Here is a 17,558-nt window from a genome sequence, read left to right on the forward strand (position 1 = left end):
GAATGCTTTAGTCTTCGGTATAAATATTTTTTTCTAACATTTTTAATTAAATATCCTTTCAAATATTTTTGATTATTAGAAAAAACATTAGAAAAATATGTGTACACTAATATTCTAACATTTAAAATACTCTAATATTTTAAATATTAGACAAAGAAAAGTAAAACACATTAAAAAATTTCGATTCTGAGCTTTTCCCTCAAAAATTAATTACAGAACAGAATATATAACTGACAACAGTAAAGGTGTCTGGATTAGTTGTGTTTTCTTCATACCACCTCATATCCTCATAAAATGTGCCAAACCTTTCCTTGTACTTTAGGATGACTGTTTTCTGTTCCTCCTTTTATTTTTATTTATTTTTTTAATAATATTTTTTATATCAGGTCTGGTCTATTCCATGTTTCCACATTTGATATTAATTGTCTAAACAGTGAAAACTTGAAACTTATAGAAGATACTGTGTACAACACAGGACATACACAAAAAAATAATGAGCAGAGATAAATATTCATGTGCCACTTCTCTGATGTCAGATCAAACTGTTACTTTACTTCACATGTACATAGTTGTTTGGGACCTGAGCTTTACCTACTGACAAATGCACTTTTCTTTGAGGAGGACAGGGTTCAAGATGTGGCATCTGCAGATGTCTCTTGTTCTTCTGTGCCTAAAGATAAAAGCACAAGATGACTCACTGGTCTCTTGTTCTCTTTTAGTATTTTAGGTCAGGTAACACAGGATTCAAAGGCCTTTAACTTTTACTTTCACATACAAGCAATGTACATGGATGGGCATGCTGAACTGAATTGTCCGTGGACATGACCCAGATTGTGATGTTAAACAGGCTAAAAATGTAAGATTTTTTGTAATCTTTACTAAAGAGCTCCATTGGTTTGTCCACTGGTTTGTGTATTAGTAGAATATGATTAGCAATTACATGGTAATGACATTGTCTATTAATAAAAGTAATATAATTTTAACAAAGTAATATTTTGATTCTGATGTTATATCCGTGAAAACTGAACCATTTTGATTCAGAGATGCAGTTCAAAAATTCTTGATTTCCTTCCAGCACATCCACCTGATAATCTGATATACTCACTTGAAGCTGCTGTGTATTTAGACTGAAGTGATGACTGAGAACCTAACAGAAAATTATTCAGCAAAGTCAATAAATGTTACAATATTACATAGTAATCTGTGAAATATTAGTAAAATCTGTATATTGAGGGATTTCAATCTCAGCTGTTTTATCAGAGCAACAGAACTGGCTTAACTGTGCCACTCTATGAGAAGATCTGATTTCCAGCTTCCAGTCTCATTTTACAAAATCTGTCATGTCTCTTTGGCTACGAAAACCAGTTTGTCTGAGTGTACTCTATTATGAAGTGTTAATAATAGCAGAACTTCTGTAATTAAAATCTATTTACAGAATGCCCTTATAGATTTGATACACTATAACCAAGTTCATTCATACATAAATGAATAAATGTTCCTGTGGGAAGTCAAGCATATTATTTTCTTAAATCTACAAAGCAAATTAACGTTAAAAAAACATGTATATGAAAAGGAAAAATATTACCATTTTCTTTGTTTTGCAAATTTGTTTCTTTTTTTATGGCAATAGCTTACCTGCATGCTTTCTCCTGCACATGATAATGGCTACTACAATTGCAATCACACACAGCAGGATCACAGCCAGTACAGAGGACACTATGACCTCAAGGGGTGGTCCTAGATCATATTCTGGACCTGTCAGGATAGAGAAAAGGTTTTATTTTTTTATTTTTATTTATTTTTTCTCAAATATGCTATACAGTAGTTGGGGAAATCAAAAGTATGTTTACATTTATTCAGCTCTTCAAGTTATCTTTTCAGCAATGCACCAGGCATAGATACATTTCAGAAAGTAATGTAGGAATGTACAGGTGGGTAATCAGGTAGGAGTATTTTTGGCAAGTGGTGTGAACATTGAGGGTGTTATGGTGACTACATGTCCTTTTCTGCAAATCTATCACATGTAGCCAGATCCATGGCGCCTTGAGCAGACTACTGAAGATATTCTTAGAGTGCAAGGTTGAAACTTCTTTGCAATCCTCTTATACTAACAAACAAGCATTAGCAGTTTTAAACAGACAGCCGACTATCTGCAGATTGCCTACTTGTACTTGCCTTGGAAATTCAGCCTTATATGAATAAAATTTACACATTAATTTTACCTAAATGGTGAATTATGAGAAATATGGATATATTCATTCATGTTCTGTTGAAAATGTGTTTTTAATGGATTTTCATTTATATTTTTTCTCCCATGTGTTTTAGACTATTAAATGATTGCTAAGAAAAAAATTGCCTTTGAAAATTACAAAATTACATTAGGAAGAAAATCTCCCTCTCAGTCGAGGAGGAAACTATGTATCGATACATGTTTTAAATGGTACATATTGGTATTTATGTGTAGTTTGATTTTACATTTAGGTCATGATCAGCAGTGTGTGGTTTGTAGTCCATACTGAATTTTATTTCCCAAATCAGTGTTCACAGTTACTGTTCACAAGTTAAGTACCCAAGCTGATGTCCAGTTTGTTGTCTAGACTAAGATGAGTAGCTGAGCAGGTGTAGTGTCTCATTCTGAGTTCTTCTGCATTGACCTCCAGACTCTTTCTCATCTGGTAGGTTCCATCATCATTAGGTAGCAGCATCCCTCCAGTAACAAGGTCTTCAGGCACAGGTTGGCCATCCCTGAGAATGGTCAAGTTGATGTGTCGGGGGTAAAAACCAGTGGCCAGACAGGTCACCTGAACCATTCCAGAGTCTGTTAGTGTTTTCTTCAGGAGTCTGACCCTGGGCTTCACTGCAGGGCAGGAAGTGTAAAGGCTTCACAGTTAAAGAATGATTTTGTGAAGAATCATTACAATCTAAAAAGTGGTAGTTTAAATGTCAATAAACAGCTGGAAAGTATGGATAAGCCAGTTACCTCGCTTCGTGGTACAGACTCGAGGTAATTCTGGTTAAGTTTACTCAGAGTAAGTAGTAAGTAAGTAAGAGTAAGTAGTAAACCCCCTAATAGTAGAGTCCTATTAGGAGGTTTACTACTTACTCTGAGTTCACTTAACCAGAAGTTACCTGGATAAGCCAGTTACCTCGCTTCGTAGTACAGCCCACTGGTTTTCCCATCTTTCTTTGTGTGGAATTGTATTGTCAATCTTGTGTCAAGAATAGAAAAAGAGAACTTCCTACAAAACCTAACAATAATGCTATCATAAGTCATTTGTCCCCTATTCCATAGGGCTACTTTATTTATCAGGGATGTAACGATGCACAGATCCTAACCGTGACACCAGGTTTAATGTTCACAACACAACTGCTTATAATTATTATTATTATTATTATTATTATTATTATTATTATTACTACTATTATTATTGTCATGATGATGATGATGATGATGATGAAATGTTATGATATTCGCATTACGGTCTTTCCCATTAATATGTAAAAACATGAAACATTTTTCTCCTGTTGCTGAACTTGTTGAACGGAGAATGTCACATCACATGTTGAGTGACAGCGGACACATTTATGATGCATATTTACCAGCAAAAGTCTATAAACAGTGTAGTAACTGTCAAATAAAAATGGCTTGTTGGAAAGTATTGCCCCTCACACCAACCCCCTCTCTCTCTTTATCTGTCTGTCTCTCCAGATCTTGCTCTCTCTCGTTCATAAATGAAATCTGTTGATTTGTTCATCTTCTATATTTTCCTTACAACCAGTGTCACAAATATATTAAAAAAGTGAATTGTTTGCAGTACATCGAATTGCATCTGATCCTATCAAATTGCATTATCATAAAACGAGGCCAAATCTTATTGTATCAAAGTCTTTGGCTGCTTAAAATCTGCCTCTCATGAATGGGATCGTTGATCACTTATCGTGTTTGTCTTGCCAGTCTCTGACTGAGGGATACACACCCCTGTTATTTACTGAATAGGTCACTGAAAAAATTCATGCTGCCTTTTGACATGTCCAAACTTTGTGATTCATTCCTAACTTGCCAGTAAACCAATCTAATGTTTTATAGATTTGAGGCTATACAAACATTACTGCCAAGCCTGAAAATCCCCACATTTTAGAAGGATAAACATGTGAAAAAACTTAGGCCTTACCTTTCCTCATCACGTTGTTTTTCTCAATGTGAAGATACTTCTTTAAGGTTTTTATGCAAATAGGGTAGTAAATTTGTGCATATAGGCGTTTAACAAGACTTAGTTTTTGGAAGTCCCAACCTAATCTGTTCAGATCAGAACCAGAATCAAAACCGTTCTGTTGCATAGAGAAGCCAAGTTTTACTATTGTTAAGCCATCAAAGGCATCCCATGACTTAATTTGCCCTGGACTTTCACTGTCTGATAATTCACATCCTGCAAGTCGTTGATGAACATGGATTCCTAAGAAAGACAAAGAGAAAATATAAATAACAACAACATTTGTAATAATAATAATAATAGCAACAACAACAACAATAATAGTAATAGAAGTTCCTCTGAATCACTGTGTAAGGAGAAGTGTATTTCAACTTCTTATCTCTATTTATTTATATGAAAAATAAAGCAAACATTGAAGGTCAGGATATCCTGTTACATGATCAAATATTTGTGTTGCACTCACCATGTGTCAAGTTAAAATGGCGCCCCAGTTCTGATGCTCGATTTGTGATACTTTTGTAAATATCTTCAAATACAGTGGTAATATCCTGCTGCTCTCCACCATAATCGTCTGTGTTTTGTGGCTTCTGGTGGATATTTGCTCTATCATAGTATCCCACCTGCACATCATCCAACATCAGCACCACACTGAACTCAGGAAACTTTGTCTCTCCTATTATGTAGGTCGCAAATGCAAAAAGAGAATGAGGGCCTGTGAATAGACAAAAGCACACTACGTAAAGTATTGTGATGCATTGTGTTTGTGTGTATGTGTGTGTGTGTACATATGTGTGTGTTTGTGTGTGTGAATGTGTGTTTTTAGAGAGTGAGATTTAAATAACTCAACTCTATGGGTGAATTGAGATATCCTCTGTCTTGCAAACTCCGAGGCTATGTTTAAACTATAGCTAAAAGTAAAGTAACTGGGATTGCTTCCATTCTATGTGATATTAGCAGTGTAGTAGTAAAAACAGGGGTGGCAGGTGGGGGTGGCGGGCGTGTGTGTGTGTGGGACGGGTGTGTGTGTGGGGGGGGGGGGCACAGACACATTGAACCACCTTTCCCACTCCAATTTGGACAAGGGAGATAGTGTTATGACCACAGAGATCAAATACAAAAGTTTGGTTGAGAGAGGACAGCCATTGACATAGTCTGTGATTAGTTTTAATGCCACCAGAGAGATTGTGTCAGGATCTTGGATGTGGTTCTAAATGACCTCCAGATTTGGGTCACCTTTGTTGACTGGCTCTTCACATTGTCTCTCTCAGAATAGCTTGGTATTTTTGCAAAATAGTGAACAACTGCAGAAAATGTATATCAAATGTTTAAGCTTTTTTTAGGGGAGGACTTCAGTGGGCCTAACTTATGTGACCATAGCATCCTAGATGCTGGCGATGAGGGGATAAAACTTGACCTGAAACAGCAAAGAAAAGTTCTAGCAGTTGGAAGGGACAGAGTCACACTGCCTGAATGTAAAGTTCACACAGCAGCATCAACACTGAACCATTTCACTAGTGGAAGTAGGGCATGAAGGTATTAGGCTTGCTTAATTGTTTTCCTGATTTTACATACATGAAATCTGCCCTTAGAGTTTCATTTCCAAAGAAAAAACAGTCCAACAATTTCCTCACCTATATCCTATTTACCTCAGCTCCCTTTAATTTGAGTCACAATTGCGTTACACAGCATAGAAGCCAGACTGTTTTGTTGCTGTTGTTGCTGTTTTGTTTTGTTTTGTTTTTTAAATGAAGGTCACATAAAGAAAAATCTGAGAAAGCTGCATCTTCCTCATCATATACATATTGTGAAAAGCATCTTTGCGCTGTCAAATATTTAACACTGTTTATAACTTTATTCTCAACACAACAGTGACATTTACATGCCCTTTTTGACATCCTCAACAAAGTCTTTATTTTAAACAGTTAAAATGAATCCTACCATGACATCTTCGGAGTGGGAACCAAATCAAGATTGCTGCTCACGTTTATTTATTTTTTTTTTTCATAGTTGCGTCGTTTCAGAGGGTGAACGATTTTAGAGCATTTCTTTCTCCATTTTTTTTTTTTTTATATAATAGTTCTACAGTCCAAGCAGTGGACCTACGCTGCTTGTGAACGTCAGTGGAAGGTAGTCATTTTTTTTTTTTTTTTTTTACAGCAGGCATCTCGAGTGACATAGTAACCATTTACCTTGCCTGTAGTTTTTGAATAGTTTAGGTAAGTTATGAATATCATAGTTTTATGCTTAATTAGCAATGTACAAATGTTTAAAAACACCCAAACTCAGCTTAATCTTGTACATAATTATGGATGTTGTATCACTGGAGATGGAAAATTTTGACGTTTTGATATTTTTCATATCTCAGAAATTGTGACTTACAAACATCTGAGTGAAGCTAAAGCAACATTTACTATAACATTTCTTCCATGTCTAACAAATGTGTGAAATGTGAACCTTAGCAAGGCTGTATTAATTTCATGACAAACATAATTACTATACTCCAAATTAATAAGCCTGTCCAAAAAAGCTTGTGAGGCAGTTTCATAATGCTTTAAAGCTTGAATGGCATAAGAACTTATTTGATAATAAATTAAACATACATAAATCAGTGGTATAACATGTTTGGGATAAAGTGAAACTCCTTACCTGCGCTGGCAGTGCTAAAATGCATGGCAAAATACACAACACTGAGCACTTTGTTCATGTTGCTTAGTGTCACAGCTTTTCCTTTTAAGCGTGACAGAGGGTTTACTATGTCCTCATCAGCCCAGTAAATCAGAAATAGATCGCATTAAACCATGATCTTTCATGCACTACTGTGATCAGATCAGGGACTGAACAAAGTTTACGCCTCACACTCCAGGAAGTGTTGAAGTGTTGCAAGGGTTTTTTTTTTTTTTTGGAACAGAATGGTTTATTGGTGTAACATGAGAACATTCCGGTTCTTCAGGCTCCGTTGTCATGGGTGTTGGCATGGAAACCACTGCTCTTCATATTATTACCATATTATTATCTTCGTCGTCTTCTTCTTCTTCTTCTTCTTCTTCTTCTTCTCCAACAGAATAATCTTTTCTACTGCTTTCAATTTACAGCCTAATTCTATTTGGAATGTAGATTCAAGCATTGATGGAACCGGTCTCTATTACTTTCTAGCTGTAGCAGGGCAAGAAAACAATCCTTGAGTACCAAGGGAAGGATGTGAGCCAGTGCATTTACTGCACATTTTAAAAGCTATATTCATACATATTTGACTATCAAGAATGATAATCACCTGTTTTGGTCAGAACATATTTATACTTGTTACTTTGGGCCTTTGGAGTGAGCCTTTCAATATTCTTTATTTGGAAGGTTTATTTAATGTCTTCCAAGAACATGTTTTACTTCTCTTGCAACACACTGGAGATTCAGAATTTCATTTCATTGCGTAAACATAATACTTATTTGTGTTCTAACTTTGCATTTCGTGAAATATAAGATATTCAGACTTAAAATAGTCAAAGGTATTGTCAGAGGTTAGTTTCCCGTGAGAATGGAATTTAGACCATTCCTTCACTCACTCACCAACTATACGGAACAAAAGAAGACTAAACAAACCTGTTCAACACTACAGAATAATTGTGCATATCAAGCCTGTAATGAATAATACAGCCATAAAGGTGCTGTGTGCTGCATGTGTGAAAGGGCAACTTCGGACAAAATGCGAACCTGATTCTGCAGTTATAGTCCGTAGTACACATGTGAAAATGCCTTAAGTCTGAGTTATTTTGAATCCTTTCTTTATCCTGGCTTGTTTCTGTGTCTTTGTTTTGTGTTTCTGTGCTTCTGTTTCCTGGCCTACCCCATGTTAAATAAAAGCTGATGAACTGCACATGAATCCAGTCTCTTGTCCAATTTGTGACACATTTAGACTCACACATATCACCTCTTTTGTGGGCCATTATGACTTTCATCTATGATTTACGGTGATGAGAGTCAAATCTTGAAACTTCCTGTTACTATTGCACAGGCTATTTCACATGCTGTTGGGAGATAGAGTGCAGTAACTCATTATTTAGTAGCGGCATCAGTGATTTTCAGAGCTAATCTTTCAATAACACATTATAAGGGTTTTTCTTATACCTCTTTTTGAAACTGTGATAAGCATCTACAGCTTTAAATCTTTGTGAGAATAAGCATAATTATTGTTTAACTGTTTGAATATTAATTGAATATTATTGTTTATATATCAATACATATTTTCAACACAGCAATTTGTGTTTGTGCACCATGGTAAATCCTGCAGTTGAAAGGACCAGGGTGATTCTGTTTCTGACTGAAATGGCACTGTGATGTTGCAGTTAAGGTTCTCCTGAAGTGCGTGATGTGTATGTTGTGATTTTTATATATCCTTCGTGATTGAAATAAGCTTGAAACTATTAAAGACGAAGGCGAAACTACAAAAGAGAAATAAGCCCTGGAAATAACAGTATTAAAGTCAACTATGATTCCTAAGAATCAATGACATTATGATTATATGATTCAAACTATGAGTTTTTTTCTTCATGTTCTACTGATGATGCTTTGCTGCATCTTCATCTTTAGCTGCATTTCTCAGATTCCATCAAAATCATGGCCCACTTAAGATACACTTATTCCTCTTGTTTTTACAGGCTGATGGGATTTCAGAATCAGAATAGCTGTGAAATTGACCAGGCATATAGTTTTTAATATAATCTATTACCATCTGGCAATGACATTCTATGTAGAAAAACATTTTGTTTGCATTTAACAGTCATGTTAGTGATATTGCAACTAATATTAATTGAATTTAGTTAAAAAAAATCTTTAGTCACATCATGTCTCATTGATTCCCAGATAGAAAGAGAGAGGGGTTTTATGAAAGAAAATTATCCTTCCTCAATGTGTCAGTCAAGCTAAAAAAAACCCCAGAAAATAAGCAAGTGATTTTATTTCAACAAAGGTTAAAATGAAAAAGGGATTAATCAAGATGAGGATGAACATGATGACATTTAAGGCAGGCATGTAAATACAACAGAAATCATGGTTTACAAAACTTTTGTTTTCAGAAGCTAAGTAGGCTTAGTAACTCTTACAATGAGTAGAATTTGCAGTGAGGAGACAAAACAGAGGGCTATATATACACAGGGTGATGAACAGAAATCTGGTGCAAGTGATAAATGAATGAGAGGTGGTTTTGACCACTCATTAGTATATCGCCAATGCCGAACACTGATAGGCTGATCACGAGAGAGGGAGAGACATGTGACACGTCCACACTACTACAACGCCCGAAATTTCATTTTATTTCTTAAATTTTGTAGATCATTTGAATGTTTTAAATGAGGGGAATGCACTAAAACAAGAGAACTTCTGGAAGTTTAGCCATAAGTTCAGGAGACTCAGTTTACTACATCACATCCCCCATGTCCATTCAGTGCATTCAGCTAGATATTTAAACATCAACATCTGCTCAGCTGTCTTTTCAGTTCATGCAGAGTTCACCCATTGACTCCCCATCACCAGCAGCTAAAGGCCCTGTTTACCTGCAGGAGTAGGCTCCAAAGCCCCAGCATGCACACCTGAAGTCTTCCATCTATCTGGAAATCTTTCAACACATTTTGTGGAGCCAAGAAGAACATTAAATTCCTGTTACACTTTACATAATAAAACTTTATCTTTTTGTTTCTTGAGTCTCTGTGGTTGAACATTATGCAAAATGCAAATGCCCCCCTTCCCAAAAAACACAGCTTCTACTAATGAAAAGCCAATTTTAAAATATTATCATAATATTAATAGAAAGTAAATGTCCACATTTATCAAAATCCTGTTTAACTAAGCAGATGACACACAGAATGGGTATCTTTAAGATACATGGGCTCAAAATAATGCATGTATTTGTTTTCAGATTAGCTTTCTAATATTAAAGTTATTGTCATTTATAAAGTGCTCTGCACTCATGTGAACTTGACATCCTTCCATACAGAGAACAAAATGTCCTCACTGATATTAGGTTTTGATATATGGTAAACTAGTTTCATTTCTTTTTTACTTTGTTTTTGCGTGCGCATGTTTTGGGCGTATTAGGTCAGACATGCACCACTGAAGCACTACATGGGAGAATTGTAAAATATAATGAGTAATCAAAACACCAGGCTGTGATCATAAGAGAAAAAAATAGATTTGATGCACCTTCTGGTCCTGTTTGGAATCATATAAGAACTATATGTAAACCAGACAACAGTTGTCTGAGTAGAACATATCTCTTTTCATGAATACAGTTATCACTGTAACATGGAAGCTGTCTCTTGGAAAAGAGGCAGCAACCTGTGTGATGATCATAGCTTAAAATACTGTTACACACTGATGAAAATACTGTTTGTTTACATTGAACAGTTTCTTCTTTTACCTCTATAATATGTTGTATGTTTTTTTTCTCTCTCCAAGGAGTCAAAATAAGTACAAATAGCTACATTCAGTATTCTTTGTCCACCACGGTTAGAAACATTAAACATCTCCCTTTTTTGCACAGTTATGTAACTGAGACACAAACTAAGTATTGTACTTTTAATTTCAAGCTCTTGACATATGATTTTTATTAACCAGAAGAACAAGATGTTTTTAACTGGATGATTCTCGATCATAAGGACCAAAAGAATGACTGCTGACAGTGTGAGGTTGTACATATTTGAACAGACAGTTGAAGAACCTAAAACCACGAAGTGCGTAAAGATGACCTAATCTGAAGAAAGGAAATTTCAACATTTGCGTAGCTATAATTATACCTATTAAATATACATAATGATAGCAATGCATTTTGGTCTTATTGTATTTGACTGCCGACTGTTTGGAGCATTTGTAGCAGTTCTGGCATTTACGTGCTCTACACTTGGGAGATTTATCTGCTGTCTTGCAAGAACTTTGCGTTTGGTTTTGCAGAAGAGTAAGGATTCAGTAGTTAGACGACTTGTTTTGCTGGACAAACTCAGCAATAGATCATGCACTAATTTTGCATTTTGTATTTTATACTCTCACACACACAATATGTTCAAATATTTTTAATGTTCTGTATGTTTTATTTAAACTTATGCCACTTGTGTCATGCGACAAATTTATTCTTTCTCTTTCTTTGCCTGTTTAACTGGTATGTCCTTTGCATCATTTTATGATGATTGCTGAACTACTGTTACACACAGTAAGGTCAACATCACCACACAGGATTCCAGATACATAACAGTTATATTTTACAGCTGACAGTCATTTAAGTCGTATATCTTGAAATACACACTTTTCTTAAACGTTTTGTAAACATGATGATCTGTAAAACTGGAGCCATTTCTCTGTCTGACTTAATGAAATTAAAAGTAAGGTTAAAGGGCAAAGTAGCTAAAGAAATGAGAGAGTAATTTAAAAAACTGACTTCCACAGTAATAAGTTTATAAGGTCTCTTGGAGGAGATACGGAAACTTCAGCAGGAATTTGGGTTCAACTGAACCATAACCAATTGGAAATATAAAAAGAAGAAAAACTTTTATTGTGGCACGGACGATAAGCTTTTCTGATAAAGGCAAACATCAGGGGTAAATCTGAGATAGTAGAAAAAAAAAAAAAAAAAAGGTTAAAAATTCTCCATGCTGTTTCAAGCTCATTTATGTATGCACATTTCAGATATTTGAAACATATAACTAACATAAGATTTCCAACACGTTAAATATTTAGCTGTAATACAAAACATACCTTTTATGCAATTAGTATTATTTTTTCCCCTTCCATCTCTATTAGGCGGTTTTATAGAGTCAAAAAACAGCCCATCTGTGTGAGAGTGCACATCACTGGCAGTGTGCTGTCAAAAGGAGATGGGAGGAGAGAAAATCCTTCATGTGGCTGCAATTATTTTACTTGTTTTGTTTTGTAGGATAATAAATAATGAAATATATTTAATAACAGTCTAGTCTGTAGTCTTTCTGATTTTATAAAACATCCAGATGAGTTCAGTTCTATCACAAACTCAAACTGGTTTCTTCTTGGAAGGCTAAATCAACAAAACTGAGTTACTTCAAGGAGGTACAGCCTAGACAGCAGGTACTTCCTCTCAAATAGCCCCACCTACTAACTACAAGAGAGATCACTTGTTAAACAGATTCTAGACAGTCATTTGGCAGTTGGCTCTGTTGTTTCCATGAGCCTGTCAGAGAACGCACAGGTGAGGCTATTGGTTCATAACTTGGGTGAACTCAGGACTCAACAGAATGAACAGATTGCACACATTCATAGGTTTTCTGTCTTTTTCATCAACAGTGAATTCAGGTAAATTGTTTCCTTTCTTTCATGGTGTGGGTTAGTTTATTTGATTATATTAGAAGCAATGTTAAAAAAAAAATTATAGCAGTTGTATTAAGAGTTAATGCTGATGGTTAGGAAGCACAGCAATGACTGAATACAACTACCTGACAATGAGCATAGTTAAGACACATTTTATTTTAATATAGTTCACATATTAACATCCAGTTGTATTTTGCACAAACACTTAGCTTGCATTACAGATTTGTACATCGTAGTGTCTCTTGCAGAAAGCAAAGTGCAGAAAAAGCTCAGTTTTCAACATTAGTGAACACACTCACAGTGACAGTCATCTGCAGTCTATGACTTCAATGCTGTAGTAACGAAGGAATTTCCTTCATTCTTCATAAATGCCACCACCCACCAAATGCAAACAAAGTTATCAGGGCAAGAGCCACACAATACACTAAAGCAAACAGTTGTTTGTAAAGTAAAAGCAAAGTTTCAAAGTGGTCATTCATATCTAGAGAGGTTGTGAAAAAAACTATTGCAAATACTGAAAGGGCAAGTGTAGCCAGGGCAGCAAGTGCATGTGACTCTTTTAAAGCAAATAACTTTAAAAGAATATCTTTCTTACGTAGATTAGTGTGTTATCATTAGGATTTCCTGTGCTACACACCTTTCCATTCCGTTGACCCCATATCCTCTGTCTTCCTTTTGGCTTCGCTGTTTTTTTCTTAAATGATTTCAAATATCCTTGATCCACCAGAAATCACTACACCTATATGCTTGGATTTACCAAGCAAGTCAATCTATGCAATTATTGCAACATTATCGCGACATTTGGAGACACCAGTCCTAATGGACAAATAGATTTACAGATGTTGGAAATAGATTCTCTAACTACATTAATGATGATGAGATGAAATATTACATAAAATGAAAATTACAGGAGATGAAATACAGAACATCAAGTAAAATGGAAAACAAGTTATAAAGCGACAGTATGTAACAAACCAAACAGAGAGTAAAAGGAGAATCTAGCAGTCACATTAAGGTTATGTCTAACAAGTTAAATGCTGATATCCATAATGAATTGAGAAATCATTTTGTATTGGTCATCTAGAAATAAAACTATCATTAAATATTAGTAATTTGCCGGTCATGAACTGGCATATAAACTACATAAACTAAAAGCAACTGAAGAGAAAGAAAAAAATGCTTTTGCCTTTTCCTCCGAACTTCAATTAATGCTTTAATAAATTGTACTTAGCTCTAAGATTGGAATATTCTCAATCCATTTACTGCAGCAGAAATCAAGACACAGAACTGTGGTTAGAGAAAAAAAACAAAACAACCCTTGTTCACCTTAGAATCAATATCTGTTTTAAGTTTAAGTTTATTTCCTTTATTAATCCCACAAACAGGTAAATTTGACCCATCCAAAGCAGTGAACACACAATACACACTATGAACAATGAGCAAATGAGCACACACACATGCTAGGAGGTAGTGAACACACACCCAGAGCAGTGGCAGCCACACAACTATAGCACCCAGGGGGCAGTTTTGGCTGTAAATGTTCAGGGAGGGGAAAACACTGTTCATGCACTCCCCCCGCCCACATTTTTTCCTGCCGGTCCCGCGGATTGAACTGGTGACAATCCGGTCGCAAGCCCACTTCTCTGACCATTAGACCACAGCTGCCCCATTTCCAGCCTATTGTTCCTCTCCACAATATAAAATTGATCTACCAAACGACTTTCATGAAAAATCCAGTAGGTGTTGAAATGAGAACGAAAATGCCAGATAGACTAGTTTGTGCCTCAGTAAATGGGATCTTATGACATCCCTGAACCCTGATAACCTTGAGGACATTAGTCTACAGAGGGACTTTATTTGGCTGAATGGTTCACTGTGTAAAAGCATTGTTCATATGCTGTTATTCACTGATTTAGTATAAATCATGATTACAATCACCTGTTTCAAATCACATATTATTATTTTAGCTTGTTACTAGCTCTAAATTGCCCCTGTCCCAATTTTTTTTGGGATGTGTTGCTGGCCTGAATGGCAGGAGTGGATGTATATTTACAAATGAAAAGAAGTTGACCAAATGAAACACAAAACATTTTGTGTTCATACTGTCTGCAATGAAATACAAGACAAAGTAAATTTAGAAATCACTGCTTTCTTTTATTATTTCCATTTTCCATCCTGTCCCGATTTTTTCAAAGTTGGGTTTGTAAGTGCAACACAGAAATGAAGATTCATATATATACTGATGCGGCACGGTGGCGCAGTGGGTAGCGCTGTTGCCTCACAGCAAGAAGGTTTCGGGTTCGGTTCCCGGCCGGGTCCTTCCTGTGTGGAGTTTGCATGTTCTCCCCGTGTCTGCGTGGGTTTCCTCCGGGAGCTCCGGTTTCCTCCCACAGTCCAAAGACATGCAGGTTAGGTGAATTGGAGACACTGAATTGCCCTTAGGTATGAATGTGTGTGTGAGTGTGCGATGGACTGGCGACCTTCCCCGCCTTTCGCCCTATGTGCGCTGGGATAGGCTCCAGCACCCCCGCGACCCTAATCAGGACAAGCAGTTTAGATAATGAATGAATGAATATATACTGATTTAAAGTCCTGTCAAACCTAATATACCTTACATGTGCATAGTCATTTGTACCTGATCAATGCTGATTGACAAATCTACTCTCATTAAAGAAATAGAGGGTTCAAGATGTGGCATCTGTAGACGTCTCTTGTTCTTTTGTGTCTAAAGAGAAAGACAAGATTACTCACAGGTCTCTTGTTCCCTAATGATATTTTAGGTTACATAACATAGAATCTAGAGGCCTGAAATTATGATTTCGTTATCTTCACTGAACAGATAGTCATGTTAATTTATCCATTTGTTTGTGATTTAACAGTATATGGTTCATGATTACATATTCATTAAATTGATAATATTAAGAGAGCTGTATTTTATGCTTGATACTATAACCATGTAAATGGAGCAATTTGCTACACTTTTAAGTGAACTAGCATTTCATCTGACACACAAAGTTAACTGTAACCTGATACAGGCTACTTACTTGAAGCTGCAGTGTATTTAGACTCAAGTGATTACTGAGAGACTAGCAGAAAATGAGTCATTTAATGTCAGAAATACATAATATGTAAAATATACACTGATATACACTTTATGACATGAGGTGTCTTTAACTAGGTTACCAAAAAACGTCTCCCAGAATCTAGACTGTTAATCTAGACTATTTATATCAAAACTGTCTTAACTGTACCTTCCTAAGAGAAGATCACAGTCTCAGCTTACGGACTCACTTTACAATATCTCAAATGTTTCACTGGGTCTGAAATAGCAAGCTGTCTTAGCATGCTCTGTCATGTTCTAGTGAAGCAGCAGAGCTTCAAACCCTGCATAAACTATGTCCTAGCTGAGTCTGTGTACTCTACAGCTAGATTCCAAAATTAAAAATAACAAAAATAAATAGAATACTCTGAACATGTGAAGGAAAACATTACCATTCCCTTGCAAAATTCCTTTCTTCATTTGTATGCTCATATCTTGCCTGCATGTTTTCTCTTGCATTTGATGATGGCTTTTGTCATTGCACTAAGACACACCAAGATCACTGCCAGTACAGAGGACACTAATGCCACAATGGGTGGTTCTAGATCATAATCTGTAATGACAAAGCATCAAATACTTTTTAAGATATGCTGTACAGTGGTTGGCAAAATCAAAAGTATGTTTTCATTTATTTAGTTGTACAACTTATCTTTTCAACAGTACACCTCCACAAGGTGTTGACAATTAACAAATAATCTACAAATAAAATTTTTACCTCTGACACAGATACATAGATACATTCACTTTTATGTGCTACTGAAAATATGACAAAATATATCGCTTTTAATTTATCCCGAGAGTCACACATTATTTAAACTCTTTGGATAAATACAGAAGAGATTCATTTGAACACGGAAAAGGACGTCATCCCTATCACGTCACTAAACATTTAATATTTCAAGAAATCAGAGTGTGAACACACCAAACACAATGAAAAAGTCCACTCTAGCTTTCAAATCATGTAAAGAACAACTAGCTTACATAATCTGAAAAAAGAAGAGAGAAAAAAAAAACAATCAGCAAGAAACCTCCACAAGTTTGGGGGGAAACTATGCATCTACATATTTATTAACTGGTACATGTCATGCCATTTTAGCATTCTGTCTATACTGTCTATACTGATATTCACCCCAAGCATTGCCATTAAATGAACTTCAGTTGGAAACACTGAGGTCAGTTACCAAAATTTGTGCTAAACATGTCCAGCTTGTTGTCCAGACCAAGGTGAGTACCCATGCAAGTATAATTGTGTCTCTGTTTTAGTTCCTCTTCATTGATCTCCAGACTCTTCCTCATCTGATAAGTTCCATCAGCATTAGGTAGCAGTATCCCACCAGTGAGCTGATCTTCAACTGGTGGCTAGCCATCTCTTAACAAAGTTATGTTAATGTGACGAGGATAAAAAACAGTGGCCAGACAGGTCAGTAGAAACTTTCCAAAATCTTTGAGTTGTTTCTTTATGAGCCTGTTTCACTCTGGAATAAGACAAAACACATCACAATCCACAGACTCTACTCTATTTTAATGTCTTTTCTATTTTAATATGGTTGTCCATCCAGTTATGTATTGCGATTAGATAAGGAGAAGAACTTGGCCTTACCTTTCCTCATCACTGCTGTTCTCCTCATCAGGATAGTTCCTCAAGTTGTTAGTACAAATAGGATGGTATATGTATGTGTACTGGAAATTACCAACAACTAGATCAAAGCCACTCCACCCAAACCGCTTCTCAGAAACCTCTAATTAAGCCAGTGGCAAAAGTATCTTCTCTGAGAAGTCATAGTATGTCACGTGTACATCATCTCCCATAACCACTGAATTTAGGAAACTGTGCCCTTGTATATATGTTGCGGCCACAGACAAAGTGTGAGGTCCTGTGAGTAGCAAGAAAGTCAAATAGTGAAAACAATCAACTAAAATTATAATTT

At 35.9% G+C, this 17,558-nt stretch overlaps 1 protein-coding gene across 1 annotated transcript; it reads right to left on the reverse strand.

Annotated features, from left to right (window-relative positions):
- Positions 1 to 629: 629 nt before the first annotated feature.
- Positions 630 to 16,926, reverse strand: LOC115805266 (HLA class I histocompatibility antigen, Cw-3 alpha chain-like). The gene is made up of 8 exons (XM_030765805.1): positions 16,812 to 16,926; positions 16,070 to 16,183; positions 4,675 to 4,923; positions 4,173 to 4,466; positions 2,570 to 2,857; positions 1,636 to 1,749; positions 1,106 to 1,147; positions 630 to 670 (listed from the first exon to the last, which is right to left on the reverse strand). The coding sequence occupies exons 1-8, from the start codon at positions 16,924 to 16,926 to the stop codon at positions 630 to 632; spliced, it is 1,257 nt and encodes a 418-aa protein (XP_030621665.1).
- Between the last annotated feature and the right edge of the window lie 632 nt (positions 16,927 to 17,558).

This window comes from Chanos chanos, chromosome 1 (genome assembly GCF_902362185.1).
Source record: "Chanos chanos chromosome 1, fChaCha1.1, whole genome shotgun sequence".
NCBI classification, from domain to species: domain Eukaryota; kingdom Metazoa; phylum Chordata; class Actinopteri; order Gonorynchiformes; family Chanidae; genus Chanos; species Chanos chanos.

Coding starts and splice junctions, on each gene's coding strand:
- LOC115805266 (XM_030765805.1), bottom strand. CDS start 16,926: ATGAGGAAGAGTCTGGAGATCAATGAAGAGGAACTAAAACAGAGACAC. Junction 4,924..16,069: donor ATGCAAGAGAAAACATGCAG/GCAAGATATGAG, acceptor GTCTATTCACAG/GCCCTCATTCTCTTTTTGCA. Junction 1,148..1,635: donor GTGCAGGAGAAAGCATGCAG/GTAAGCTATTGC, acceptor ATTTTCTGTTAG/GTTCTCAGTCATCACTTCAG.